This window comes from Suillus paluster (genome assembly GCF_016628075.1).
Source record: "Suillus paluster strain FC165 chromosome Unknown EDB91scaffold_15, whole genome shotgun sequence".
Classification (NCBI taxonomy): Eukaryota; Fungi; Basidiomycota; class Agaricomycetes; order Boletales; family Suillaceae; genus Suillus; species Suillus paluster.
Window position 1 is genome coordinate 83630 of NW_024537575.1, and position 27411 is coordinate 111040.

At 47.2% G+C, this 27411-nt stretch overlaps 9 protein-coding genes across 9 annotated transcripts; 4 read left to right on the forward strand and 5 right to left on the reverse strand.

Moving 5' to 3' along the window:
- Nucleotides 1-53: 53 nt before the first annotated feature.
- On the reverse strand, nucleotides 54-1936 carry EDB91DRAFT_1121660 (uncharacterized protein). The gene is made up of 8 exons (XM_041318240.1): nucleotides 1699-1936; nucleotides 1354-1629; nucleotides 1247-1331; nucleotides 977-1224; nucleotides 928-954; nucleotides 611-896; nucleotides 487-579; nucleotides 54-446 (listed from the first exon to the last, which is right to left on the reverse strand). The coding sequence occupies exons 1-8, from the start codon at nucleotides 1798-1800 to the stop codon at nucleotides 199-201; spliced, it is 1365 nt and encodes a 454-aa protein (XP_041179077.1). The 5' UTR covers nucleotides 1801-1936; the 3' UTR covers nucleotides 54-198.
- Nucleotides 1937-4450: 2514 nt separating this feature from the next.
- EDB91DRAFT_1271175 (sulfate transporter family-domain-containing protein) lies at nucleotides 4451-8720 on the forward strand (the record flags this gene model as incomplete). The annotated part of the gene is made up of 21 exons (XM_041324581.1): nucleotides 4451-4790; nucleotides 4848-4925; nucleotides 5119-5194; nucleotides 5254-5335; nucleotides 5506-5617; nucleotides 5675-5750; nucleotides 5800-5838; nucleotides 5897-6072; nucleotides 6131-6280; nucleotides 6335-6392; nucleotides 6442-6488; nucleotides 6544-6631; nucleotides 6680-6712; nucleotides 6769-6869; nucleotides 6918-7005; nucleotides 7058-7146; nucleotides 7196-7345; nucleotides 7396-7698; nucleotides 7748-7915; nucleotides 7985-8389; nucleotides 8442-8720. The coding sequence occupies 21 exons, from the start codon at nucleotides 4451-4453 to the stop codon at nucleotides 8489-8491; spliced, it is 2709 nt and encodes a 902-aa protein (XP_041179078.1). The 3' UTR covers nucleotides 8492-8720.
- Nucleotides 8472-11392, reverse strand: EDB91DRAFT_168184 (uncharacterized protein). Its single transcript, XM_041326295.1, has 5 exons — nucleotides 10948-11392; nucleotides 9818-10896; nucleotides 9109-9766; nucleotides 8550-9052; nucleotides 8472-8501 (listed from the first exon to the last, which is right to left on the reverse strand). Exons 1-4 carry the CDS (start codon nucleotides 11309-11311, stop codon nucleotides 8595-8597), a joined length of 2559 nt encoding a protein of 852 aa, XP_041179079.1. The 5' UTR covers nucleotides 11312-11392; the 3' UTR covers nucleotides 8472-8501; nucleotides 8550-8594.
- Nucleotides 11393-12866: 1474 nt separating this feature from the next.
- EDB91DRAFT_168197 (Alpha/Beta hydrolase protein) lies at nucleotides 12867-14361 on the reverse strand. Its single transcript, XM_041326296.1, has 4 exons — nucleotides 14262-14361; nucleotides 13979-14210; nucleotides 13825-13928; nucleotides 12867-13761 (listed from the first exon to the last, which is right to left on the reverse strand). Exons 2-4 carry the CDS (start codon nucleotides 14031-14033, stop codon nucleotides 12988-12990), a joined length of 933 nt encoding a protein of 310 aa, XP_041179080.1. The 5' UTR covers nucleotides 14034-14210; nucleotides 14262-14361; the 3' UTR covers nucleotides 12867-12987.
- Nucleotides 14173-15888, forward strand: EDB91DRAFT_1121683 (Alpha/Beta hydrolase protein). The gene is made up of 4 exons (XM_041318241.1): nucleotides 14173-14210; nucleotides 14262-14443; nucleotides 14493-14596; nucleotides 14651-15888. The coding sequence occupies exons 2-4, from the start codon at nucleotides 14389-14391 to the stop codon at nucleotides 15428-15430; spliced, it is 939 nt and encodes a 312-aa protein (XP_041179081.1). The 5' UTR covers nucleotides 14173-14210; nucleotides 14262-14388; the 3' UTR covers nucleotides 15431-15888.
- Nucleotides 15889-16090: 202 nt separating this feature from the next.
- Nucleotides 16091-16875, reverse strand: EDB91DRAFT_1246458 (uncharacterized protein; the record flags this gene model as incomplete). Its single annotated transcript, XM_041322661.1, has 3 exons — nucleotides 16091-16504; nucleotides 16552-16671; nucleotides 16732-16875. The coding sequence occupies 3 exons, from the start codon at nucleotides 16873-16875 to the stop codon at nucleotides 16091-16093; spliced, it is 678 nt and encodes a 225-aa protein (XP_041179082.1).
- A 1860-nt stretch (nucleotides 16876-18735) lies between these two features.
- On the forward strand, nucleotides 18736-19902 carry EDB91DRAFT_1236406 (uncharacterized protein; the record flags this gene model as incomplete). The annotated part of the gene is made up of 4 exons (XM_041321453.1): nucleotides 18736-18941; nucleotides 18993-19209; nucleotides 19258-19473; nucleotides 19675-19902. 4 exons carry the CDS (start codon nucleotides 18736-18738, stop codon nucleotides 19900-19902), a joined length of 867 nt encoding a protein of 288 aa, XP_041179083.1.
- Nucleotides 19903-20777: 875 nt separating this feature from the next.
- EDB91DRAFT_1335418 (uncharacterized protein) lies at nucleotides 20778-21971 on the reverse strand (the record flags this gene model as incomplete). Its single annotated transcript, XM_041325494.1, has 7 exons — nucleotides 20778-20897; nucleotides 20988-21014; nucleotides 21048-21061; nucleotides 21225-21244; nucleotides 21298-21454; nucleotides 21526-21618; nucleotides 21947-21971. 7 exons carry the CDS (start codon nucleotides 21969-21971, stop codon nucleotides 20778-20780), a joined length of 456 nt encoding a protein of 151 aa, XP_041179084.1.
- A 520-nt stretch (nucleotides 21972-22491) lies between these two features.
- EDB91DRAFT_1023789 (uncharacterized protein) lies at nucleotides 22492-22707 on the forward strand (the record flags this gene model as incomplete). The annotated part of the gene is made up of 1 exon (XM_041312608.1): nucleotides 22492-22707. A coding segment is annotated over one exon (216 nt), but the record flags the coding sequence as incomplete, so codon positions are not given.
- Nucleotides 22708-27411: the final 4704 nt, after the last annotated feature.

The window sequence follows — 27411 nt, forward strand, 5'->3', positions numbered from 1 at the left end:
GGCTCCGGAACAAACGGCTACTAGACTCATGACCAGTCTGACACTTGCAAGCTTGGCGGCTATGATGCACGTATTATTTAAGTAGTATAAAAATAAGACCCTTTGTAAAAGAGTCCATGGAGTGTAACGCTATGAAAAAAAGGGCGGCCGACCTGTACAGGATAGAGCTGTGTTGCAATGCTGCAAGTGCACAGAATGCTAAAGCCACACTGTCGTGACTCGTTGGTACACCTCCCTCTTGGTGCGAATTATCACAATTTTTTTCGTCTCAACCTTTTGCCACCCCCCATACGCGCTGTGAATACTGGATCCCAATATGAAGCACAGGTACTCCTTTGTTGGTTCGAGTTTTCCGACACCACCACGTTTTCCAGATTCATCAGCTTGGTAGTTCACGATAGCGACCGCCCACTGCGAGAATGGCAGAAAGGTAATATCGCACCGCGCTGTAACATCATGAAAGCTCGCAGGAGTCGGAGATTAGACGGATAGCTTGAGTTTTTGTCCGTTTTTCTCGCGGCCGTTGTGGTGTGGGTTTCTGCAGCATCATCTCCACTAGAATTACTTCGAGTTCCAAACCTCTCTTCGTCATCGTAAAAAAAAGGGTCACCGAGCTTGGAGGGACGATCCATTATATGATGACCTGGTGAAAGCATATTGGCGGATGCTTTGTCAAAAGCGCAGTACGCCAGAGGGGAACTGGGAATGCTGGCCTGAAACGGTGCATGCGGACCAGCCCACGCCAATATCTGCCATTCACGACAGGCCTGCATAATGCCCTCCATCAGGCGGCGGAAGGCCCGCTCTCCCTCTCCATAGGCCACGCTGAGGCTGATGTCAAGAATTCCAACCATGGAATAAGCGATATCCTCAGTCCTGGTTGTCCTCCGCTTGGACTGCCCAGATCATTTTCTCGCGAATATCGACTAACCCTGGACTGAAATATAGCAAATTCTGGCAAGATATTCCACTGCACCTGAGAAAGAGCTTCTAACATGGAATGGTCTTCCTTGTCATTGCGTGAACAGCTGAGCTCGTCCCACACCTTGCCATAGAACTTGATTCGGGGAGGAGCAAGAAGCTCCTGAAGTGTCCAACCACGGTAGAACCATACTTCTTCCGGGAAGTCCGAAATGGATGAGGAGTCTGCAAGGTACACTATACAGATTTCCGCGTTGCGGTACCACTTGAACATCGCCCTGATTGCCTCATCGAGTTCCTGCACTGCTTCTCTTGTCGATGCAACAAGTGTCTGACCAAGCCAGACGACAGTCGTAGTCCCTTGCTTTCTTGCAAAAGTTACTGAGCTTGATAAATCCAGGTCTTGTGGACTGATGGTTTCCTTCCACTGACATCTCCTGGAACTGTTGGCTCCCCGATGCTGAGCCATCTGTGAGAAAGGGCTGCATATCTCAACTTCTGCCTGACCACGTCGAGAATTTTGTCTTTGGAGACAAGGTCCTTGCAGGCCCTGATCAATTCCGGACGGAACAGATCGACCAATGTCTCACGATCGATAAGCGTTGTAATTTCAGAGTCATCAGAAATGTAGATGAGATGACTCGGCATCCTGTTAAACACGAACTCCGCTGTGACATTCAATATGTCAGCCTCGGTAGGAGCCCCGTCCTGAAAAAAATGAAAGGCAGGATTGAGATTGAGTGAAATGCTCAGAATCTCAGTTTCCTCGGTGCTAACCTCGTCGCATGAACTTTCATCATCGACATCGGGCTCCCCACGCTCGTCAGTGACGTTGCTGGTCGATGCATCCCCGCATCCAGTGGGTGTAGCAAATATCATTGTGCTTGTCGAGGAAATGGTATGATATGGCTCGAGCCTTTCCGGTGGAAAGTCTTGACTCTGGAACGATGGTATCGGTTCATTAGCTACAACATATACCACGAAACAATCAACCTGAACTCACGATCACCTCGTTGTTAGATAAAGAACTGTGCCGGAAACTGTAGCTTGCCGGAAATTTCCGGCACCAGCGTCCAGCTGAGCGGAAGCATTGTTTTCCTCAGCCTCTTCTTTCAACACGCACAACGACGAGCTCGTATTTGCTCACACACATTCTCGCTCACTACACAAGTTCATTTGCAATTCACTGCATATTCCAATAGTTCCGATGATTCACACAGACTCGTATAGATTATTATCTAACCCTAGTAAAATACAATCCTTTTAAAGCGCTTGACACGGTCGAACTCATAAGCAGTTGTCCCGCCCTCCCAGCGGCTCCACCTGCTTGTGTCCCACACCGAGCTACGCTCGGACCAGCCCAACCTCACGATCGTGTCAGTGCACCGTCACAGTCCTTAGGCGTCAGTTGAAGCTGGACTTGCGCGGAATGATTTATGACAATGCCATGTCCAATGCACGTCAACCCGGTCCCAGTGGCCAGTGACTAGTTGTGACTGCGTTGTCATTCAGTCACGGATATGGCCTAGGCCGCCTGCGTATTGAAGCGCTTTCTTTGAAAGCTTCATTCAGGTTGACTTCGGATACTAGTTAGGCCACTGCATCCAGGCTTTCTTATTTCAACTGTCGTGGGGGCATGGCGTTGAAGGTGAAATCTTAGAGAATCGTTTCTCAACATTTACATAAATGAGATCTATTTCTCGAACTTTCACTCTGGTATCTCATCACTGATCACTTATTGTAAACCGACACCGTATTGTAGTTTCTCGAGTCTAGACGTTGTCGAAAGTAATCTTTTATGGTGAGCACTTCATCCGTCATCAACTTCTGCCGCCTCACCTGGATATTAGTATCATGTGCTTCAAAGAGGACAAATAATGTGGATGTCATTTCTCCAACACTCCCTCCTTGGCATCAATTGACAGCTCTGAACCGAGCTGGAAATAATGAACACATGATTCAAATCCCCGCGTTGAGGGTTTATCCTTTTAGGTGCGTACGCAGGTTCCGGTCTGCTGGAAGGCCCTTTGCGCCCTTATGTACATCAGGAACTTCGGCTGTCACCGTCCATCGATGATTGTCATGAGACTGTGTCACGTCCTTGTACGTGGACTCGCGTTGGCCTTCCATTGAAAGAAGAATGATTAATGATTGGTGGCGTGCCATCTGACTAGCGGATATTCGTAATAAAAAAAGGAACGATCGTTTCCTTGTGTTTGGGCAACTGGTGTCCGTCCCGGTGCAACCTTAAAAGTCACTCGTGGGCGCTACCGCAACAGTCAAGCGCCCAGTGACGGGCTTTACAAGGTATAACTCTCGGCTCTCGCACTCTGATGGGATCTGTCAGGTGCTCAGTTGTCAGTACATAATGATCAACGGCATTCTGAGTCTGGTGCTAGCAGCTGGTGAATAATTACTACTAATTGCTGTAGTCTTCTCTAGCCAGACGAAGGAAGATAGTTGTTCCTACTAATAACTGCCTCGAACGATCTGGAATCAGGATCATCATCATCATCATCATCGGTTCATCGCGCAAGGTCCCGCAACGAACGACTTTTAACGGAAGATTCCGGGAAATATGTTACATTTAGGGGTCCAATTATGGACTTGCAATGCCGTTATCATGAATCAATTCTGAACTCAAACTGCTCCGTCTGTCTTGAAATAATAAAATATCCTCCACAAAACAATCGCATGATGCAATCGTCAGTCGTCGTCACCTCAAACTGAACGACAAGACACACGAAGACAGAGCTCATCATCCACAGTCCGTGTGCTCATGTCCTTTGTAGCTGGTAACGTCGGTAACGACAGATCAACTTCCTCGAGAAGCCCTGACAATGACTTCGGACCTGAGCATGCGAATGACGCGACAAAGCACGAAATTCTACGCATAGCCTCGCCATCGCAAGATGATTCCCCTTTACACAGAGCTGGGTAAGTTTCAATAACAACATAATACGTTATAATGTGGTCTGAATACGGTCACCTGTCCATGCTTCTATGTACATTCAATCTCCTAACTTTCAAATTCAATTGCAGACTACTTCAACCTAGGAGCTACGTTTCATTTATGTCGGTTACACCCCATTCTCAAGACGACATTCGTGCGAGCACCGTCCAGCTCTCTAACATGTCGTTGTTCTCTGCTTCAAGGGGCTTACACTCCCCCGTGCCGCAGAACTTGCCTTCGACTGCAGGACACGATGCACATTCGTCTTCTCCCTTGCACCACGGTCGAAAGACAGTCCATCAGCTACTATCCCCTTCTGCACTTACGGCAGAGAGCACGCCTTCACGCGATTCATTCATATTCCCCTCTGGTTATAATCTAGTCACGCACGTTGCACCAGGGTCACTCCCAAATATTCCGATATCTACATCTTTTGCACCCTCCTCGCAATCTACAAAAGGAAGCCCACACTTCTCAGCCCAGAGTTCTGACCTCTCAGCTTCCACCTCCACTCTAAACTCCTCCAAAACTGTCCACCATCTGTCGTCTGGGACAGCAACTCCTCGCGGGAGAGACATGTCTTCTCCTACCGCGCCTTCTGCACTCTCGCTTTCGCTCTCCAGGCATGCGAACGGTGCTACGCCTAGAGCACTGCACTCGCAAAGTCCAACATTGGCGCAAATAACCGAACAGCCCCAGTACTTCGATTCACTAGCAGACACAGAACAGGCTATTTCCACGGTTGACCATCATTCTGTGGATCGTACCCTTCTGTCAACTAGCAATATTCGCTCAGAAGTTTCGCGTTTTGCTTCTTCTCCGGCCACAGAAAATACTCCCCTGCTTCCGCCACCTCTAAACGGCTCCTTGACTTCCATTAACGGTCACGGCTCGAAACACTCGAAGTCCTCAAAACGTTTGTCAAGCCTCGTGCATGGGATTATAGGCGAGACACATAAAATTTACCCCCAAGAACTCGGGCGAACTGTGTTGAAAAGTTTGCCGGCTGTGCTCCTGGGCACGTTGCTCAATATCCTTGACGGTGTTTCATGTGAGTCATTCTGACGAATACTGCCTTTGTTACGTCTTTCTCGCCATCTGATGGTCTCGTTGACTTCATTTCTCTTTGGCGGCTAATATTTAACCCCTAATACATAATATGAACTATATTTGTGTGCTGTCTGATGTTCTTCGGTTCCTGCTCATCTCCGATTATGATGGATCAGCTACTAACAATACTGCAGATGGAATGATTATTTTCCCTGCGTTTGGTGTCTTTGCTGGGTTAGGTGGGATGGGGGTGTCCATGTTTTTTGTCTCGTACGTCATATCTATCGTTGAAAACCATTGCTTCTAATCAGAATGTCATCGGCAAACAGCACGGTGGTGGCACAGCTTGTGTACTGTCTCGGAGGGAGCAGCTTTGCGGGTGCTAATGGCAGTATGATGATCGAGGTTGTGGTACGTGCGCTTCATTGACATTTCAATTGGCTCCTGCCTATCTCCATTACTTTCGCACGCTATTCAGTCGTTTGACCTGGCTTGTACCTGACGCGGTGTTCGCTTCATTGATCGTTCCGTTACCCCAGATTTGCACCCCTGATTCTGATGCATTTCCTTTTTGATGGCAGCCCTTCTTTCACATCCTTGCGGCAACCATAGCACGTGAGATCGGAGACGAGTATCCGAAAGAGATCATCGCCACGACCATTGCGGCGTATGCGTTGTCGTCCGTGCTCACCGGTAGGTCACCTCTATGCTTGGCTGTCAGGTGTTCACTCACGCATGTGATTTACGTAGGGCTGACCTTTTTTCTCCTTGGCTATCTGCGTTTGGGCGTGCTCATCGGGTTCTTCCCGCGGCATATTCTTGTCGGGTAAGCTCTTTCTTGATTTGGGGGGACTTCGAGCTGATGCCCCGCATAGATGTATCGGAGGCGTTGGAATCTTCCTGATTCTTACAGGGTAAGTTCCAATTTAGTCCTTATGATGAAGGAGATCGAGTAATGTACAATGAAAACAGCCTCACAGTGAGCACGCGCCTCCCGTCCGATGCGCTCGATCCGCCGACACTGGAGACCCTCCGATACTTTCTCCTCAATACCCACGCCCTTGCTCAATGGGTCCCTCCCCTTGTCCTGGCAGTACTATTGAGGGTCATCACAATGCGATGGAAGCATCAGCTTGTGTTCCCTATCTGTACGTCCAAGGTTACTGACCTGCGTATTTGTTTGCTCACTTCATGCACGAATCCTAGATTTCATGATTATACCAGCTGCGTTTTATGTGGTCGTTGCAGCTGCACGGCTTGATCTTGGTGCATTGAGGAGGGACGGATGGCTTTTTGATGCGGCTGAAGGAGCTGGAGGCGCAGAGGATAGATGGTATGGATTTTATTCGTATCTCGGTGAGAAAGTTCCATCATTTAGGGATGAACCCAGGCCTCATTCCATATTTACAGATCTTGGATTGATTAAGTTTGCACCTATATGGACGACACTGCCGATACAATTTGCACTGTACATATTTCATCATTCACGCTGTTGGCCTCGCTTATGGTTTGTTTAGGTTGTTCTTCAATATCTTGCACCCACCTTTGAATGTTCCCGCATTATGTATGCTCTGCCTGAAGCTGCCTGCTTAGTCGATAGAGTGCTGACTTACTTGCAGCGGTGTCCCTTGATGAGGACATTGACACCAACAAGGAGCTTGTGGGACACGGGTATTCGAATTTGCTTGCTGGGTTCCTAGGCACAGTGTAAGCGCACTCCACTGACGCTCGCTTGTAATTGCTCACACCTTGCAGACCAAACTATCTTGTATACGTCAACACCTTACTGTGAGGCAAATTCTTACCCATTGTTGTACTCGATAGCTCACTTGCTGGTTCATCAGGTTTTACCGCGTGGGTGGCGGGACGCGCACTGCCGGCTTCTTGCTCGCGGTCGCTACGTTTATCCTGCTGATCTTAGGGACATGGCCCATAGCGTACATCCGTATGTGGTATAATTACCATAACCTCTCTCCTCTCATAATTTGAATAGCTGTCATGGTCGTCAGCGCTCTAATATTTGTGCTCGGCCTCGATCTTGTCAAGGAGGCCTTATGGGATACGCGAAACCGAGTTAGCAGGTCGGCTTCTGCAATTCTAACTGATATGCAGCAGCTGATAAACATGTTTCAGGATGGAGTACATTACGATTATCAGCATCATGGTTACGATGACGGCCTGGGACTTTGTCATTGGTGTTTTGTTTGGCATTGTCGTCAGCTGTGAGTACGTCGCGCTGTCAGGGTAGACTGTGTTCATGGTTTGGGATAGGTTTCTTCTTCGTGGTACAAAACTCGCAGAGAAGGAGCATACGCGCATGTTATGCTGGGGATTCGGCAATTTCCACGGTCAGGCGGCCTGCGGCACACAGGGCGTACATCCGAGAAGTGTCGAAGCAGACGAGGGTCCTTCGTCTTCAAGGTACGTGAATTGTCTCTCTCATTGCAGCGGAAATTGATTCTGGCATTCAGGATTCCTTTTCTTCGGTACCATCGCCCATGTTGAAGAAACTTTGAGGAATATCGTCGAGGGTGCTGCCTGGCAACGCAATCCCGTCCGTTTCGTCGTCGTCGACTTGTCTCTCGTAGTCGGTGTGGACATGTCCGCCGCAGAAGCCTTCGTGCGCGTGCAGCGTCTGCTCGCTGCAAAGGGCGTGGTGCTGGTGTTTTGCGGTGTTACCCCCGACAGCACCTGCGGAAAAGCGCTTAGCAGTGTGGGAGTCCTCCAAGAGTCATTCGTAGAGGTCTTTGAAACGTTGAATGACGCGATGGAATGTGAGCTTTATTTCCTTGTGTTGCGAACTTGAATTGACGTCGTCTGCAGGGACGGAAAATGCGTATCTGCGAGCGTGGTTCAGAGCTCAGAAGTCATGGACCACTCCAATATCGCTTCCTGGCCGCCGAGATACTAAACTTTCCTTTGATGAGTCTTTGACGGGATCTCCGAGGCAAATGCAACTTCGTGATGTTGGAGAGCGCACAATTGCTGGTGGTCAGTTTGTCACCTTACCTAACCAAACCAAACCTCATCGTCCAGCAGAATTTCTCGACAAGGATTCAGAGAATTCATCCGAGCCATACAATACCCTGCTGAATGCGTTCTCGTCGTATCATGACGTCGACCAGAACACATTCAGACAGATCGCCCCGTACTTTGAGCGGTTCACATTCCCAGAAGGCTTCGTCTTGTGGGAGAATAACGATACATCCGATGGTCTGTATATCATCGAGTCAGGCGTCCTGCGGGCATCGTACAAGTTTGCAGAGCACAGCCCCGTCATCGAGGAGTCGATGGTATCAGGCACTCTTGCAGGCGAGATTTCCGCTTTGTCGAACATGCCGCGCAATGCACGAGTGGTTGTAGAGCAGCAGGTTGTATTGTGGAAGTTGTCTCTCGAACACATGCGTCAACTGGAGACAGAACATCCTCATCTTGCACAGACTTTCGTGCAACTCGTACTCAAATGTAAGCAGTTTAAATCCTTATCTGGGGCACAAGCTTATCCTGCGTATTTCAGCTGCAAAAGTCGATACCGACATCCTTCTGGCTGCCTTGGCCACAAGATAAAAAAAAATAGGAATGTATATACCGAATGTAAAACGTATCTTACGCAGATAGTACCCACAGATATGCAAAGCAAAGACACGAATACAAACATGTCACAAGAGTGTTATCGAACAAGTACCACTTCTCGTCCTCGTATCTCTTGCAGGACCTCATGAAACCGCAACGACCACCACCCGCGCTCTTCTCTTTCCTGTTGTTCTGCATCCCCAGCTTGCCCCTGTTCGACGCCATGTAGCTGCATGGAAGGACTTTTAGGAAATGGCAACCCTGATGCGAGGATGGACAGGACTGATTGACTGATCTCGGACTTTGACGCGTGAGCCAGGTGACCCTTCACGGATGGCGAAGATAACGACCTCAAAGTATGCTGACAACATTGTCTCAGTGGTGCCACCCACTCCTTAAAAACGGCGCACTGCATAGAAGCCTCCGACACAGAAGAACGAGAAGTGCCGTGCGACAACGAGACGGTCAAGACCTGTCCTTTTGAATTCGCGTGTCCTCTCTCGAACTCCTCAGCAGTAAGTGGAACTAGATCTAGGGAGATGGACGACCTTCTATCTGATTAGGTCATATAAGTGCTAGCTCTATAAGTGAACGTCTTTCGAGGTCCTCACCTGTCTCGTCCGTCACAGAAAGGATTCTGGACAGGCCAAAGTCGTCGAGAATGCGCAAATCTGCGGAAGTGCGCTTGGAGTTCTCGTAGTAACTGGGGGCGGAGGCCATCACAATCAAGTCAGTGAATACGAATAACTGGACGTCAACAGCCGGAGACTCGACGCGAAGCAAAGGGCTGTTCCTGGAATCTGCTTGCGTCTCGGAACGAAAGTCAAATGATGATGGAGCAGTACGAAAGGATTGCAGCGACGCTGTCATCGAGGCCGTAGACTGCACTGAGCTACTGCGCCCACGCCAACCTTTCAGCGCATTCGAGAGTCTTTCGTTGCGTTTTGGCCGCGAATCGGCAGATGGGCTTTTGAGTGACTCTGTCAGAGGTATACCATGCGAGTTGGTGGAAAGCCGCATGATTGGTAAGTCATCGTCGTTTTCCACTCTGGCACATGCGACGGGACCGTGCATCAACAGACGCCTGTCGCGGCAAGGAAGTTCAGAGGGAATGTTCGCTATATGTGAGAGCATGTCTTTCACGAACTCGTACTCGTCCTCCCGATCCTTGACCTCGCTGAGAACACGGATCGTGAGTTTGGCAGAGTGAAGAGCAGAAAGTGTCGTGAGATAGTCGGGATGGGACTTCGGGGTTGCGTGCCAGAGCCGCTAGAACAATGTGGTTTCAGGTATGAGAAGTCGATGAACACAAGGACTTACGTGAAAGAAGTCGGGGTATTGGGAGAGTCTGTGAACAGGTTCGACCAAGTATTTCTCCAATGTCCATCCCTGACAGGCGGAGGAGCGCTCCTGTAGCTTGATAAAATCCCCGATGTCGCTTTTCTCCAGGGCGACAAGATGTTCGATTCTGGTTGCAACAAACTCCAGCTTTACCAGGTAAGGCTGATATATTTCAAGCTTTGCGACGAAAGGTCGAAGAATTTCCCCAACGAATTGCAGGTTGGGGGTGCGCACATCCCGACCGCTGACGAGACTGGCGGATAATTTCGTGTGGAGGTGTACGATATCTTCTAACCAGTCAAACAGTCTCGAGACGTCGTCTGGAACGCCAGAAACCCAGACCTTGGTGCTTCGGACGCGTAGAGGAAGGATGAAGAGCTGAACCATGTTCTGCAGGTTAGTTACAAAAGTGGCCTCCGACTCCGCTAGTTTCCAGACAATCTCCTGTCGTCGTACCTCTATCTCACCAAATTGCTCCAAAACATGCTGACGAAAGTCTTCCCAAGACCTGTAGATATCCACAGAAGAACGTTGATGATCCCGATGTGCATTTTTCCTATCCGAATGCACGAATTCACGAGCGACTGATGACATCGATCTGGCAGAGACAGTTGATTCAGACGCTGCATTGGACAAGTCGCTTTGCGTGGGCTGAGTGTTCATGGAACGTTCGAACTCCTGTGTCGTCAGTCTATCGAGGAGCGAATCGGTATGCATGCCATCATCTTCACACTCATATTGCCATGTATTTCCGGCGATAGACGACATGTCACTGTCGGCATGCGTGAGGCAGGGTTCGGCGGAGGAGTTGCCAGAAAATGACGTAGAAAGTCCAAATGCCTGGCGTTCGCGCGCTGCAGCCTCGTCTGAGGTGACCATCATGCGCGAGAGTTCTGAGGAGTATCGTTGACTGCCAATTTCAATGTGAGGAGTATTCTCAGGTGATGCATGCGACACCTTCGAGTTAAAGTGGGCCGGACTCCGGTGAACAGAACGGCGAGGTGAGAGTAGGGGGTGCCCTGAAGACGGCCGCTCGACCGACAACCCTGAGTTCCTCGCTGAGACAGTTCTGTTAGCCGTAATGTTCAGTGTTGCGTAGAACCGCATACCATTTCGCTCATTGGAATGCCATTGGTTGGTTGCTTGGTCGTCTTTGGGAAAAGCCCTATCTGCGTTTGAGTGAGAATGATCGTCTCTGGGGGTAGAGCATCGGAGGCCTTCGTCATTTTCGTCGTCAAAAGAATACTCCGAGCCAGAGTCACTCTCGTTCTTGCTCGACTCATCCCAGGAAGATGTACTGGAGTGAGGAATGTGGATGCAATCGCTGGAGCCACCAATAGCGAGTCCTTCCTCGCCAAAGTACTCGCTCTCTTCGCTTCGAGTTGGGTGATCTAGAGAGTCAGGGTTCAGGCAACTAACGAGCCCGAGGAGTTCTCTTTTTCGCCGGTCACAGGAATCATCACCATCAGCCATCGTTTCCGAAGCGGGGTAACTTGATCCAGCACTGCTCAAGGAATATCGGTCGGAAATCGTAGGGTCGCATTTCTCCTCGTCTTGATCCGCAAGGTCAGAGAAGAGACTCTCGTTGTCTTGGATGCAGCCGTCTTCGTCGGTGCTAGCGCTCCCGCCTTCACTTGCGGTAGAACGCATCGAGTTGGCCGAGGCATCCGCAAACATGCTTCGAAGTTTCGCACCATAGTCTATGAATCCAAATCCAAGGCCAAAGCGTTCTTTTTTCTTCTCAGGTGCTTTATAAGCCGAGGGGTGTCCCTGCGAGAAGGAAGGCGGGTTTGCGGACGTAACAGGGGTCCCGTCGCTCTCTGAGCTGGAAGATGGGAAGGTGAGAGCACTAGCAGGGACCAGTTTCCGACCTCGGATGATTGAGCTGGCTCTTGTTTCCAAGTCGGTCAGACTGTCTTCGGAGCTCTCTCGTGGAGTGTGTCGTAGGAGTGGCTGTACGGCACGCCGAGGAATATTTGATCGATAGTTTTTTGGTTGGGGAGTAGCCAGTGAACTGGTTGAAGGCGCCGAGTTATGCGGTGCACCGGGGTCTGTGCGAGCGCGAGCCCTTTCCGTCCTTCTGCCAGAGGTGACGTTAGTCGTGATGGAAGGCTGACGAAGCAACTGATTTTTCTGTTTGTGGGGGAGAGGTGACCTTGGCAAGAAGCCCTCCGTGGGAGGGAGCCACTCCGGTTTTCCGCTGCGTACCAAGCCGGAAGTTCGAGGTGTGTCAAGTCGGTCGGAAGGTCGATCAGAGGAAATCGTCGTAGGAGTGCGAGGTTGAGCTTTCAAAATGGGCTTCGGTTTCTGTCTCAACACACTGCGTGAGGGACGTGGAGGACCTTCCGACTGAGTTGGCGGAAGCTGGTGACTTGTGTCCCTCGAAGACGACGATGGACACGAAGTAGACGGAAGTTGAGGCATCCTAGCGAGCTTGGAACGCGGAGGATTGGAAGAATACTGACCGATGTTAGCTCGAGGATCCAATTTTGCGCTCTCATTCAACAACGGAGACGGCGTTCCAATCTGCGATGATGGTCTTGTCATACGATCGATAGTATCCTTTAGGGAAGGCAGCAGTTGCGCTTCCATAAGCCCAAGATCGCCTACTTGACTCTTGCGCTTAGACCTGAAATTGCTGGTCGACATCTGTGAATAGTCGACGTGGATAGATTGCGCATCGGAAGCAGAAGCAAGCGAGGACTGCGAGGGTAGCGGCGGACTGGTGAAGGTATATGGATGAGGAGGACGCGATTCGTGAGTACGACTTCGGTTTGCACCGTATGATATACCCGCTGCAGCTGCATAGTGCGACGGTGGAAGAAAGCGGTGCGAAGGGGTAGTTGGAGTAAGGGTTGGAGCAGGGGAGCGGGAGGCATGGCGCTTCGTTGACCAGGGGTGCGACATGAACGTTGAAAATCGAGGTCATGAACACAGAATGCCAAACCTCGTTAACGCGTCGTGGTCACGTGAAGCTGACTTTCTGTACGAAGCATAATATTTTGGATAAAGGGACATACATGTGACATGAGACTGCATAACTAACCTGAGATCTAGATCCATATATCACCAAAAGAATTATCCATCTCATCGCTGTACCCTTACACAAGTTTGGCGCAAGAATCTTCGAATTTGAGGGAGGGAGCTAGTTATGTAAGTCTAGCTTTCATCCATATCACAACCTCTTCTCCCCATTCTTCCCCTTCACCGGAACATAAAGCCCAATTGGGGCTGATGTGATTGTGACCTTTGCAGATGATGGCCTGGGGCGCCTCTCCACGCCGCTTCTCGATATCCGGCAGCGAGTCCTCCCACGATGTCAACAGCCAGTCGGGCTCTCGCTCTGCTCTGACAAGGAGGATGTCAGGTATGTTCTTGATCTGTTCATCAGATAGGTTATTCCAAAGGGCCCGCGGCTCCCTCTCCTTCTGTTCCGCTTGAGAACCAAAGTACTGTTGTGCGGGGACTTCGATGCGAAATCTTTCATCAAAGTACCAGCTGCCACTACACCAAATAACACCCTTCAGACGAGGATGTACGGTTGTGGACAGCGGTGGGTAAAGGGTCAACACTTTTGTGTGCATGTCGCCCGCTGAGTGGCCCATGACAAATATAGCATCCGCATCAGGCGCGGGTATCAAGGGTATGCCAATGATGTCAATGCTGGCGAAAATCCAGTTGACTGCATCACGAATGTCCTCGGATGAAGCTGGGAACTTGACCTCTGGAACAAGTCTGTAGTCCGGAATGATGGTGATGAAACCGCGGTGTGCGAAGAAAGATCCAAGCGCACGGTATCCCATAGAAAATGGTTCAGGAAGTTGTCGTGATCCAGTGTTGAATCCACCTCCATAAACGAAAACTAGAATAGGTGTCTTCCCACTCTTAGTGAGAGTCGAATTTAGCGGGTAATAAACGTCAAGCTGCGAATAATGCGTGCGTAAGGTTACGAGCATAGCATCAGGTCTCTGAAACAAGTCACACACCTCGTTTCTGGTGCGGCGCTTGTCATCATATACAAAAGTCTTGCGTTGAATCTTCTCAATCTCTGCCCTTCTTTCCTCTAGAATAGGTACGAACGCTGCAAGAGCTGAAAAGCAAGTCAGCTATGAAGGAAGACATACGAGGAAGAAGACGCACATCTCAAGCTGATGGACGGAATGGCGGTTTCTGCGAACCTGGCGATTATCTCCATGATCAATCAGGAGTCAGGACGAGGAACGGGAGTCTTGTTGAACAGGAATGCTTATATATTGGGCCATGACTCTACGCTAGTACATGACAGCTCAGCAGTCAGGCCTTCCGGCCTGTTGACACGTTTCGTCGTAGCAGTGGTCGGTCCAATACTTGACCATATGTCTCGGGCACTTAGCTAAATTAGTATTAGTAATTTTGTAGTAAGTAACCATTCTTGAAATCTTACCGCAAACTTGACAAATCCGTTCTCACCGATGCCATCAATTCCTCAGTGCAGAGCTGGGTTAAGGCTAGCGTGGTCCAATATATATATATACACGGCTCTCACTCCTCGTCCTGACTCCTGATTGATCATGGAGATAATCTCTAAGTTCGCAGAAACCGCCATTCCATCCATCCACTTGAGAAGTGCGTTTCCTCCTTTTATGACTTCCTTCATAGCCGACTTGCTTTTTAGCTCTTGCAGCGTTCGTGCCTATTCTAGAGGAAAGAAAGGCAGAGATAGAAAAGATCCAACGCAAGACTTTTGTATACGATGACAAGCGCCTCACCAGAAACGAGGTGTGTGACTTATTTCAGAGAGTCGGAGACTGTTAGAATCAGATGTCATCACAGCTTGACGTGTATTACCCGCTGAACTCGACTCTCACTAAGAATGGGAAGACCCCCATCCTAGTTTTTGTCTATGGAGGTGGATTCAACACCGGATCACGACAACTTCCTGAACCATTTTCCATGGGATACCGCATGCTCGGATCTTTCTATGCGCACCGCGGTTTCATCACCATCATTCCGGACTACAGACTTGTTCCGGAGGTGAAATTCCCGGCTGCATCCGAGGACATTCGTGATGCAGTCAATTGGATTTTCACCAACGCCGACATCATTGGCATACCCTCCATATCCGCGCCTGATGTAGACGCTATATTTGTCATGGGCCACTCAGCGGGCGACATGCACACAAAAGTGTTGACCCTTTACCCACCAGTGTCGAATACCGTGCATCCTCGTCTCAAAGGCGTCGTCTGGTTTGGCGGCACTTGGTCCTTTGATGAAAGATTTCGCGTCGAAGTCGCCACACAGCAGTACTATGGTTCTCAGGTGCAACAGAAGGAGAGGGAGCCGCGGGCCCTTTGGAATGGTTTATCCGATGAGCAGATCAAGAACTTACCTGACATTCTCCTTGTCAGAGCAGAGCGAGAGCCTGACATGATACTGGAATCGTGGGAGGGGATGCTGCTGGATATCGAGAAGCGGCGCGGACAGGCGCCCCGGGCCATCATCTGCAAAGGTCACAATCACATCAGCCCTAACTGGGCTTTATGTTCCGGTGAAGGGGAAGAGTGGGGAGAAGAGGTTGTGGAATGGATGAAAGCTCGACTTGCATTGGAGTAGGGAACCCCTAGGGAGAGAGCAAGGGGAGGTTTGGCGGTGTTTGTGCCGGGTTAAGCCAAGGGAGAGGGTCAGAGTTGCCGGGAGCAGTAGAGCAGCAGTAGCTCTAAGCTACACGGCCAACTGCCGTTTTGGGTCGAACCAAGCTTGTGAGAAAATGATTTTAAACGCCTGGCAACGAGTTGGATACGAGTTCGAACACAGACTTGGCCTATAAATAATAAATTTGTCGTGTAAAGCCCACAATTCTGGTCCTTATCGAAGGTTTTGTCTCGATCCTGGGCAACACCTTGATTATTGCTATATTTCTGCCCAGACTGGGGCTCGGTCCAGACCTGGGAACGGACATGTCAGGCACATCGGAAGAAGTCATATAGCACAGGTCGAACAGCAGACCTGTGGCAGACCTATGACAGAGCTTGTACCAATATCTGAGTGACCTACATACTATATGGTCATACCATCAATACATCTGTGTGCCACTAGACTCCAAATCACACTCTTTGAAGTGTACTGGTGAGATCAGGCTAATCAAAAGGGCACAACATTTATATGCATTGCAGATAAGCACAGTACTAGTATACACATGAAGTATGCGGCAGTGATAGGTAACCAACTCAAACAAACTAAAACATTCATTACTGCAGAAGGCGCATTATGGAGTTAGTCAGAAGTAACAAGAGGATGAGGGAAGAAGAGGGCAGCATGTCTGCAAAACTCGGCCCAGATGTCCCCCCTGATATCTTGTTCTCCTGCCATCACGGTGGTGTTACCTGATTGTTCCAACCACTGCTCGATAAATGTACCTTCCAAAGGGATATGGGAATCCCACATTGGCCATGAGCCCCTTGGGAATAATGGATGAGCCACAATGAAGGCAAGCCAAAATGCATCATGTCCCCATGTCCACAGCTGCGTCTCAGTGTCCACCTCGGTGGCTAGCCATCCTTTGATATCCTTTGATAGCGCGGCCCATGTGGCCTGGTCACAGTAGTCAAAGTGTTGAAGTGGCAGGAACGGGATATCGATATCATCTTGGCAGGCAGGAAGTTTACCGTGACCTTGACTGCACAAAGACTGTAGAATGTAAGTTTCAAAATAACTTGCGAAGGCTGCAAACTCACTGTGGCATCCAAAGGTATTGATTCTCCAGCACTGGAGCATAGATCCATTGATGTGGCTTCTACAACTGGTGAGGTAAAGGACCTGTACTCTTCTGCAAAAGAAACTGAAATCTGAACAGGCTGTCATGTGTCCCAATAGTCAGAAAATAGTTCTGATATTTGACGGCCACAACTACTTACAATATTCCTTTCAATAACCTGCGTTGGAAGTCTGCCTGAAAAACAGATTGTGAGGAGCATGGACTGTGACGGGCCTTGGTCGACACCCTGGAATTGAATGTCGGGATACACAGTTATAATGTTGGTAAGTAGTCTGGTCGCCATTGATTGGGAGTTAAGCATTGAACGAAGAGGATGATGTGCCAGGACGTGAGAGATTGGACTTGTTGATTTCAACCTTCAAAGTGTCACGTGACTAGACTTTTGTTGCAGATTGATCAAGTCATTGAAGCTTATTGACATGACATGAACACTGATATTGTTGATGGCATTGGTGTGTATTTTCCCTGGTATTTATGATTTCTATGTGTACTGACTTGGTAGTCACAGTTCTGCAATTCCTTGATAACAATCGAAAGCAGGTCCTATGCAGGGTGTGCCCCCAAAAAAACGGCCATTATTGTGCAATGGAGCTGTGAAATGCTGAGAAGCACACTAGGCAGGCAATACACATCTGTCACGCCAAAAACCTCAGGCAGCGACTAACAAGGCTTTCACATCCAGTCCAAACCAGGTTTGAGGTCTCGCTGGATGGGAAGGATACCAACGTGATAAACATGGAGCCTGGGTTACCCACACCTGCTAGTGACATTGATTTCTCCTTTGAGGCTGATGAGTCTTTCATGGAAGTCGATATATGTGACGTGCCACTTACTGACATGCAGGCTGATGTACCACTTCCTGCAACACCTGTGCCAGACAATGGGGACTCATTATTGGAGCTCTTGACGGGCATAAAAGGCCATCAGACTTTTGAGCTCGACAGAAAATATCCAGACTTATTTGCCAAGCTTCAAACAAGCCTCTCTATGGGTGAAATACTGTTTTTGACACCACTTTCCCGGTCTTCTGTCAATGAGGAGCATCAGCTCTTTGACGATACCGAACCTGATTTTGGGGTTGAGCTCCCTGGTAAGTGCCTTCATTCGTTCTGCAGGACCATGTATCTAAAGATGTCACCAGATGTAATCCATGACAAGGTGACCACAAACTTCAATACTGTCTCAGCAGATAATCCAACTTATCCATGGCCATCAAAAGCAGTAGGTTTCTTACACCGTCAGTGAAAACTAATGCTTACCTCCCATCAAGGATTTCATAACATCGCTTCTTTTCAGCTCTCCGCACCTCCCATTTTCTGACTTACAGAAGAAGGCCATACTTAACTGGGCCAAGGGCCTTGGCGCTCCTAATGTCCCCTCACTGGGTGCAGTGAAGAAGTGCCATAATTACCTGGATGAGCTTGTCGGCAATCAAACTCAGAAGACGATGTCTTGCGCTGGGAATGTATTTTATATCAATAACATTGCGAACGCAATCACAAAGGTACATCTAGCATGTCTTTTATGTTCATGCAATAGTGACATTAGAATTAGGATTATGTGAACCCGCTGACTCGTTTTGCAATGTGCGATTACCCCAAGGATGGTGGTGAGGGGATGTTGCAGGTCTTCAATGGCCAGAAGATGTTGCTAGATTTTCCATCACTGCCGGCAGCTCGAGTAGACGGAACTATCTATTTCACAGATGAGCTATTACAGGATACCTCTGGAGATTACTTCATCCCAGAGCATTTTTTTATGCATCTCCTCCTGCAGACTCAGATGGTGGTGATGCTGAACCTCACGAGCATTCAGACACAAAGCCCTTATATGTGCTTGGTTGGGCAGTTGAACGAACAGAGGTACGTGGTCATTGTGTACCTATTATGATGTATAATGTTCTAACTACACTACTAGGCTGGATTTATTGTTAATGAGGCACAAGAGATCATACGCGCATCTGCTTTCATGCGGTCCTTTGAAGACATTGCTGGGACTCAAGGTGAACTTGATTGTGGGCTTACTGGTGTGTTATGTGTCCATTTGTCTCAGCGACTGCAAGACTCACATGTCATAAACAGTCTCATCAACCAAATATGCATCACTTTTGCCAAATCTGCTGCATGTGAAGGCAAATGGTTGCATGGTATATACGGTCCCCCTCATCATCTTCATGGATGACATTTCCGGCAACATCTCAAAACAATGGAATAAGCACCATGCAATCTATATGTCAAATGCGAATGTCCCACATGAGATGCTGGAGAAGGAGTTCTTTGTGTGCTTTGTTATGTCCTCACTGCATGCTGCTCCCATGGAACTTATGCAGGCAATGAAACAGTCCATTTGGTTTGTTATTTTATTCACTCGCTCAAATTGAAGCTCTAACTAAATCTACAGTGATGCAGCTACATCTGGTGTCACCGCATGGGATTGCAAAGACAACCAAGAAGTGTTGTTGATTCCACACGGACTTTTCATTGCTGGCGACAACCCAATGCAAGCAGAGGAATGCAGTCACACAGGATTGAACTGCAACTACTTATGCCGGATGTGTGACGCGGGTGGCACAAAAGAGTACAAAGCATCTTTGGATGGTTATAACAGCCTGTTCGCAGTAAGCATGTAGTTGAATCATATTTCAACAGCTGATGGTGTATTGCAGTCAGGCAATCTACGAACACCAGAAGGTACTGCTGCGAACATCCAGCAACAGTTTGAGACAGCATTGAAACCGGGTGCTACTGAGAAAATCAAAAATGTGGTGTTGACAACAGGTATTCGTGATATGGCTTCCATTTCCATCATCAACGCACTCCTAGAACTTGGAAAGAAGCTTCAAAAATGTGTCGCCGGCACTCAAGCAATGTTGGAAGCCGAAGTCACAGCTTCACTGAAGAAAGAATTTGAGGAGCTTCTATGAGGTGACACGCTCAATGACACTCTCAATCTGTTATTGGGGATAGATGGTCAGTTTCCTTCTGAGTTATTGTCCTCTCGTTCATGCTTTTGCCAGGCCTCAATATGCACATGGACACACCAACGGAAATACTGCATACCATGTTGCTTGGCAGTTGTGAAGTACTTTTGGGGACAGACTGTATTTTTACTCGACAAAGCAAAGCTTATGGACATCTTTCAAACCCGTCTCCAGTCTGTTGATACAGACAGACTGAACACTCCATGCCTGAATGCAGAATATATCTGCCATTATAAAGGCGGCCTGATCAGAAAGCATTTCAAGAGCCTGTCGCAAGTGATGCCATTTGTAATCTACGACCTCGTCCCTTCAACAGTTCTCAATGCCTGAACTATAATAGGTGAACTCATTGTGCTCATCTGGCACACAAAGATCATAAATACTGAAACTTATCTTTTATGTTCATATATGAGTATTCAAAGATTGTAGTTCTTATCCTCTGTGTCTTCTAGGCAAGCTTATCTCAGACAATCAAAGACTTTCTTAATGTCACTGGCACAGTGTTCCCCCAGTATTATCATCAGCAAACCAAAATTCCATTTCTTGATTCACCTCCCAGCATGCATCCATTGGTTTGGACCTGTGATTGTGTTTTCAATCAAACGATATGAATCAGTTCAATCATGTTTTCTGTTTGACGTGCATATACAGCAACTGTCAAGCTCTGAGTCACGACAGCTGCAGAATATTCACTCATCAAGACATTGTCAAACATGTCACCACTGGTGGATTTTGGTATGACTCCAAGGTCTCGAAATGGGTTCAGGGAGGTCAAGAGGTTCTCAGGATACCTGTACAATCACCCAGAACAGGTGTGATTACTTGGGTTGTCACATTTTGTTGGTAGCCCTCCAGTACCTGGTATATCAAGTGTATTGTGCCTCGCTTTATCCTCACTAATGTTTTACATAGGTTCTGGAAAGGCTCAATATACTGTTGGCACTAACAGAAAAACAATAAGAAATAATGCGGTGGCCTGGAAGAACACTTGTTGTGTGAAAATCTTGAAGACCACACAGCCAGGTATTGTTTATTTTCATGGAAAATCAGTTGTGGTGAGCGAGGGCAATGTCACATGTTTAAATGGTCATGTTGTCTTCCATCAAGCCACAAATGGGCAGGTGAGCAATTTTCTGACTGTTCACGACTGTTGATTCATGAGATCTTATTAGATGGGTATTGGACGAATTCAGGAGATTCTCATGTCATCCAACAATCACAATAATGTGTCCCACATCGTGCTGCAGCTTTTTGCATTTGTGGATACACTGCATCCCTCTGTTCATCTCCAATGTCTCAACCTTCATCAGGAAAATGTGGTAAGGCTATATAGCCACCCATAGCGCTATAGACTGCTATACAGACTCCATAGCCCTATAGCTCGTATAGCCAAGTGCCCAATTGTGCAGGCTTACTACACCAGTGTATAGTGCTATATAGCTCTATTAAAGTTGCTATAGCTGGGTGGAACATACCACAACTATTGTAGCTATTATAGCTCAAAACACAAAGCAAAAATTTCTCTTAATAGCTGTTTGTTGCCATGATAGTGTTCTCAAAATTAAAAAAAAGCGAAAATTCCAAATTATATTTCAACTACTACAATACATGTAAACTAATAACTACAAAACAGGCAAAAATGCGAAAATTACAGGAGGAAGAGGCAAGAGAACTAGAAGGAAGAATCAGAGAGGAAAGATGAATACAAAAAAAAGAAAGACTTACCAAATAGTGAAAATTGCGAAAATTCTTGAGGGAAGAGGAGGGAAGGGAGCTAGAAGGAGAGGATCAGACAGGAGGAAGTGAGAGTCAGAGAAAAGACTTGCCAAATGGTCAAAAATGCGAAAATAGTTGGGGGGAGGAGGAGCAGGAGGGAAGAGAGCTAGAAGGAGAGGGTTAGAAAAAAGATTAGTCAAATAGTCAAAAATGCGAAAATTATGGAGGGAGACTTACCAGAGTTCAAAGCACCAGCACCAGTACCAGCACCAACAACATCAACACCAAGAGAAGGATAGAGAAGCAAGAAGAAGAGAAGAGAGGCAAAAACTCGAAAATTGTAAGAAAAATATGGAAGATAATCTAATGAGGGGGCAGTGGGGGGGAAGGAAAGAATGGGAAAAGACTTGTTGGTTGACCGCATTTTTGCTTACATAAGCAGTGCCAAACAAAGCCACAACACAAGACTTGGTGAATTTTCGAGTTTTTGGTTAATAGGACTAGGATTATGACAGTAAGAAAAAGACAATGAAATTGACTGTTAGCATTAGGATTTTGAATACACATAAGGTGAATTTTCGCATTTTTGCTTACATAAATAAGGTGTACCTTAACACTTTTGAACCCTTCAATTCCAAGTATTTTCCTTATAACTCACTAAGATCTTGACCTATTGAAGTCATTAGACTATGGATAGACTTCCCTTGACAAGGACTACAACTTTGATTTAATCGAAAAAAGTTCCCATGGTCAAGTTGCTTTCTTGAACCCTTCAATTTCGAGTATTTTTCCTTATAACTCACTAGGATCTTAACCTATTGAAGTCATAAGACTATGGATAGACTTCCCTAGACAAGGACTACAACTTTGGTTTTCATCGAAAAAAGTTCCCACAGTCTACTGGGGTCTATAGTTGTTGAAATGTTTTACTTCTAAATACACTTACCAAACTTTATGGTAATATATAGACTTTCATGATGTCTATACTGGTCTATAGTGCTGTGATAGCTTGCTATAGACTGTATAGAGCTGTGGTGTGCTATCGGGGCTATATAGAGGATGGTCCTCTATATAGAGATATAGTTTTTCCTGATGTTTTGGATGATGAAGTAGTCATAACAGGCAGCAGTGAGTCATTCTACAGATGTGTGAGCTATTCTGACCCTTGTCGTACAGGATATCAAATGTATGATTAATCTCTAACACAATTGTATTGATTCACAATGTACAGACATCCTCCAACAGACTATGTGTCAAGAATGGATTGAAACTTCTCAGACCAAACCTGTCATTCACCATAAGTCCACTCCGAGCTATTTTGTCAATGCCTACTCCATTCATAATTATGATCATATTCATCTTGTCATTCCCAAAACACTTCATGAAACACCACTGCGAGTTACAAATGTGGCAGAAGTTCAGGCGACAGCTGTACAACACATGAAGGAGAAGAAAGCTTTGAAGAAATCTGGTGATGCGTCACAAGAAGGTGAAAGAATGGGAAATGATATCTAGGGCCCTTTGATACCAACTCCCACTTTCGATAAACCCCCTGCAAAATCAAAGACTGCTGCCAAGTCAAAAGCAAAGGCAAGCACTTGTTCCGGTGCATGAGGAAGGAAGGCTGCATCATCTCATGCTGGTCAAGCCATTGCCAGGTCCTCTGGACTTGAGACAATGCCTACTCAGCAAAATCCAGTGGTTCAATCCACTTCATTCGTTCAGCAAAGTCAGGGCCAATTTGTGCTGCCGACAGGCTTTTATCCTCCTCCAATGCAATCCTCACACCCCTCTCTGCCCCATTCACACCATCCACTGCAACCACACTTTCCTCTGGCACAGCCATACCTTCCTCCCTTTGTGTTAGGTACCATGCCGACTCAGGAAGCAGAGGGGTCAGGGCTTGGCTTCAGCTTTTGCGCTGCGCCCTTAGCTGAGTACGTGCCCCAAATTTGGAGCAGGTCCAACGTTGTCTGATGATAGGACAAGTGGACCGCTAAGGTCCGCTTTGAGGGTTGGAAGGTAAGAGCTACTAGTGGTGGGCTGACTAGGAGCGGAGTGGAGAAGGCAGAGGATAATGCAGAGGGTGGAAAGGAGCAGGGGGAATACTTGATAGGGGTGGAGAAGTAAGGAGAAGACTTAGAGCACAGCTCTAAGTCGGAGTGGAGGGTCGGAGGTGACAACAAGGTGAAACTTGTGTCCGGAGGAGGCAAGGTCCTACTGAGAATTCTCACAAGTAGAAACTGCAAGAAGACAAGTAATATTAAGACTGGGGAAAATATCTAAGTACAGGATATGTTATATACTTCTAAGTATGAGGCAGTGATCAGGATAACTATGTTGTAAAGCTATGTACCAAGGATATAATTTGTAAGTACTTACACAGGCAAAGACATAAGTCAGAGCAGATATCAGTATGTACGTGTCGGATCAGTGATCGAGCAGTAAGAGGAATTACCAGTGATCCGGGAGTAAGGGTCTATGTACTGAAAGGGAAAGTATATATCTAAAAGGGGAAAGAGGTTCCAGTTGAATGGAGACATTATGGAAGGGGACCAGTCGGGCGGTCAAGCAGAAGCATAGGGGCAGATGCAGATGATGATTGGACGGAGTGGAGGATGGATGGAGCGGAGGTGGTCGGAAAGCGGAGCAGATATTAATATCGGAGCGGTCGGATCAGGTATATGACACTTTGGAACATAGCTCTTACTTCCTGAATCACCGGTAATTCCTATAACCACTTGATTACTGATCCATCACATACATATTGATATCCGCTCCAACTTATGTTTTTTCCTCTGTAGTAATACTTACAAATTGAATACTCAGCACATAGCCTTATGCTATGGACTACTGATCACTGCCTCCTTACTCAGAAGTATATAAACATATTGTTAAGGTCGAGCTCAAGGGAAAAGTAACTCAAAGGGCTTGGCTTCAGCTCATGTGCTGCACCCCTTACCTGAGTACATGCCCTTAATTTCTGAGAGGCAGAAGGGAAGTTTGACGGAAGTCCAGGTAGGTCCAGTGTGGGTACAACAAGTGTAGCAGCGAGTAATCAACCTACTACAAAGTTGGGTCTTTGCTGCCTGCTTCCTCACTTGAGAACAAGCACATTCGACCCTAATCAACCCTACCGCAGGTAGGATGAGGATCCACAAAAATGCAGAACAAGCAGAACTCAAGCAGAACAAAGTGGAACAAAGCGGAACTCAAACAGATAAAATGTGGAATGTATGGGTTCATTGGAACTTGCAGATCAAGTTAAAGGAAGTATATCACAAGTTTAGATTGATAGTGAGCATAAGTCAAAGTGGTCCTCTAGTAAGGTGAAGGAAAAGTCGGAGAAAAGTTGGAAGGTAAGAGATGGGAGGAAGTAAGTCCAATAAGTATTTTCCAAAAACTTCTATGCTTATAGGGTACAGTATTTTCAAGGAACACAGAGATATAGGTAGCACATTCCCAGGATGCAGAAATGAAGGCAAACAGTGCACATGGGCAGAATACTGCGCAATAGGGGTCCATGCCATAAGGTGTTATGACCAGCGTTCACTGAATGGCAAAAGCAAGCACACAACCACTAGGACTCAGTCACAGATGATGATAAGAGCAAGATAGGATTGAGCATGAACATCTAAGTCTACTACAAGTGTAAAAACGAAGAGGTTAAGTCTAAGGAGTACTTACACTAACTAGCCTACTTTTATACATAACATTGAGTAGGAGATATCTGAGTATGAATAAAATCAGCCAATGAGAAAAGAGTCATATGATGACTGTGGATGATGCAGCATGACATAATGATATATAAGCAATGAATCATAGATGGTGACTAAATAGAAACCCAAGATCCAATCGGTACTTCTTCTGGAAGTGAGATTGTTCTAGCCCATGGAGTAGGGGTCCCCCAGGCTTCTTATATGCATACTCTGCCAGGGAACCAATACCCTTCCCTTTGAGTCCCCCCTGGTGCTTCCTAGACACATGTACTTACTGATTCACATATTGAGATTGAAATCTTGTTATAGTAAGCTCCATCTGCTATTTTAAGTCTACACATTGAGAGAGATCTCAGTACTATGTTGCCCTGCACCTTCCAAGCCCATGTTCCTGAGAATACCTGTGCCCTAAAAGGGAAAAAACAGAGAGTACTGGTAAAACATATCTTATGATGTTGCAATGATGTTGTACATCTTTGTGGTGGGTGTCATATGTCACATGTGTCACACTGTTATGACCCACGTTCACCAATAATGATGAAGGAGAGAACACAACCACTAGGACTCGATCAGAGAGGATGATAATCAATGGAATGGTATTGAGCGTTGAACGTCTAGGTCTACTACAAGTGTAGAAACGAAGAGGTTAAGTCTAAGGAGCACTTACGCTAACTACCCTACTCTTATACATAACATTAAGTAGGAGTCTGAAAGAAATCAGCCAATGAGAAAAGAGTCGTACGATGCTGCGGATGACTGAGCATGACATCATGATATATAAGCAGATGAGTAAGATGGCAACTAAACAGAAACCCAGGTTCCGACCGGTTCTCCTTTGGGAAGCGAGATTGTTCTAGCCTGTGGAGTAGGTGAGCCAATCGGAGAAGCAACGGGTGACCTATGATGAGGAGTCACGTGACCGGCTCGGGTACTGGAAGTAGCCGAGGGAAAACCGAGAAATGAAAAATGGTTCGTATTAGGAATTCGTGACATTACCCCCTTTCTAGGATGAGCGTCCTCGCGAATGTAAGATGGTCGTATATTTTTTTGTCTCCATTCGAGGAAGTCAGGGTCATCAGAATTGAAGCGGAGATTTGCACCGATTTAACCGCATTTGGGTTTTTGGCATAAAAGTCGGCTACAATGAGTGGCGCGTTCTTCACATCTTCTTCTGACTGCCATGTTGCTTCTTCTACTGCGTATCCTTTCCATTTTACTAAATACTGCAACTTGTGCCTGTATAGGCGGCTTTGCAATATTTGCTCTGCTTCATATTCTGGGACTTGATCAACAATATCCGGCGGCGGACGCGTTAGAGGTGGGTGATCGACGAGTTGAGAGGTTTGATGTGGGGTGAGTAACGACACATGGAAAACTGGATGGATGCGATATTTAACCGGGAGCTTCAACTTGTAGTTTAGCTCGCCAGTCTTCTCTTCAATTTCGAATGGTCCCAGATGGCGGTCAGACAATTTTTGGCTCGGATGGCGTTGTTTGATGTTTGTCGCGTCTAACCATACCTTGTCGCCTGGTTTGAATTCTGGTGCGTCTTTTACTTTATGATCATAAAAGCGCTTCATTCAATCGTTCGCTATTTCCAGCATTGCCTTCAGTCTCTTCTTGTGCCTCCTTCATCTCAGCTACTCTCTGGTCGGCATGGGGAATCATATGGGAAGAATTGGGGGAAATCGTAACTTGGGATTATAGCTGTAGACACATTTGAATGGGGAATGTCCAGTGACGGTTACCGAGTTGTTATGCGTGAATTCAGCAATTGGAAGCCAAGAAACCCAATCAGTCTGACGGTAGGATGTGAAGAGTCGGAGGTACTGTTCGACTTCTTGATTGACTCGTTCTGTCTGTCCGTCAGTCTGTGGGTGATATGCTGTTGACATGGACCACTTGGTTCCTAGTTGTTTTGAGACTTCCTGCATGAATTTGGACACAAACTGTGTTCCCCTATCCGAGATCACCTTCTTCGGTGTCCCATGTAACTTCCATACGTAATTGAGAAATAAGTCTGCGACTCCCTTGGAATCAACATCCTTGGTGGTCGGAGCAAGATGCGCTTGCTTCGTGAAATGATCAACGACTACCAAGATACTGTCCTTGCCCTGGGAGATGGGTAGATCGGTGATGAGGTCACAGCTAATGGTTTGCCATGGCCCTTCTGGAACCTTGTTCGGCTTCAAAGGTCCGTGGGGTTTTGATGGTAGCACCTTCGTCTGCTTGCATCGATCACACCCATCTACATAGTCATTGACCCATTTCTGCATCTGGGGCCACCAATAGTTCCACGAGACAAGTTCAAGAGTCTTGGCATGTCCCATGTGTCCTGCTGCAGGCGAGTCATGGAAGATCTCTAGCACTGAGCGACGAATTTCCTTATTCTTGGGAACGTAAA

Excerpts from the sequence above, each read along its gene's own strand:
- EDB91DRAFT_1121660 (XM_041318240.1), bottom strand. The coding sequence starts at position 1,800 with ATGATATTTGCTACACCCACTGGATGCGGGGATGCATCGACCAGCAAC. Across the intron at positions 897-927 it reads TATATTTCAGTCCAGGGTTA|TCCAAGCGGAGGACAACCAG; the intron begins GTCGATATTCGC and ends TGATCTGGGCAG. Across the intron at positions 580-610 it reads GGATCGTCCCTCCAAGCTCG|GTTTGGAACTCGAAGTAATT; the intron begins GTGACCCTTTTT and ends TGACGAAGAGAG.
- EDB91DRAFT_168184 (XM_041326295.1), bottom strand. The coding sequence starts at position 11,311 with ATGGCTGATGGTGATGATTCCTGTGACCGGCGAAAAAGAGAACTCCTC. Across the intron at positions 10,897-10,947 it reads GCATTCCAATGAGCGAAATG|CGAGGAACTCAGGGTTGTCG; the intron begins GTATGCGGTTCT and ends GAACTGTCTCAG. Across the intron at positions 9,053-9,108 it reads TTCTGTGACGGACGAGACAG|ATAGAAGGTCGTCCATCTCC; the intron begins GTGAGGACCTCG and ends TGACCTAATCAG.
- EDB91DRAFT_168197 (XM_041326296.1), bottom strand. The coding sequence starts at position 14,033 with ATGGAGATAATCGCCAGGTTCGCAGAAACCGCCATTCCGTCCATCAGC. Across the intron at positions 13,929-13,978 it reads TCCGTCCATCAGCTTGAGAT|CTCTTGCAGCGTTCGTACCT; the intron begins GTGCGTCTTCTT and ends CTTGCTTTTCAG. Across the intron at positions 13,762-13,824 it reads AGCGCCGCACCAGAAACGAG|CTTGACGTTTATTACCCGCT; the intron begins GTGTGTGACTTG and ends CATTATTCGCAG.
- EDB91DRAFT_1121683 (XM_041318241.1), top strand. The coding sequence starts at position 14,389 with ATGGAGATAATCTCTAAGTTCGCAGAAACCGCCATTCCATCCATCCAC. Across the intron at positions 14,444-14,492 it reads TCCATCCATCCACTTGAGAA|CTCTTGCAGCGTTCGTGCCT; the intron begins GTGCGTTTCCTC and ends CTTGCTTTTTAG. Across the intron at positions 14,597-14,650 it reads AGCGCCTCACCAGAAACGAG|CTTGACGTGTATTACCCGCT; the intron begins GTGTGTGACTTA and ends ATGTCATCACAG.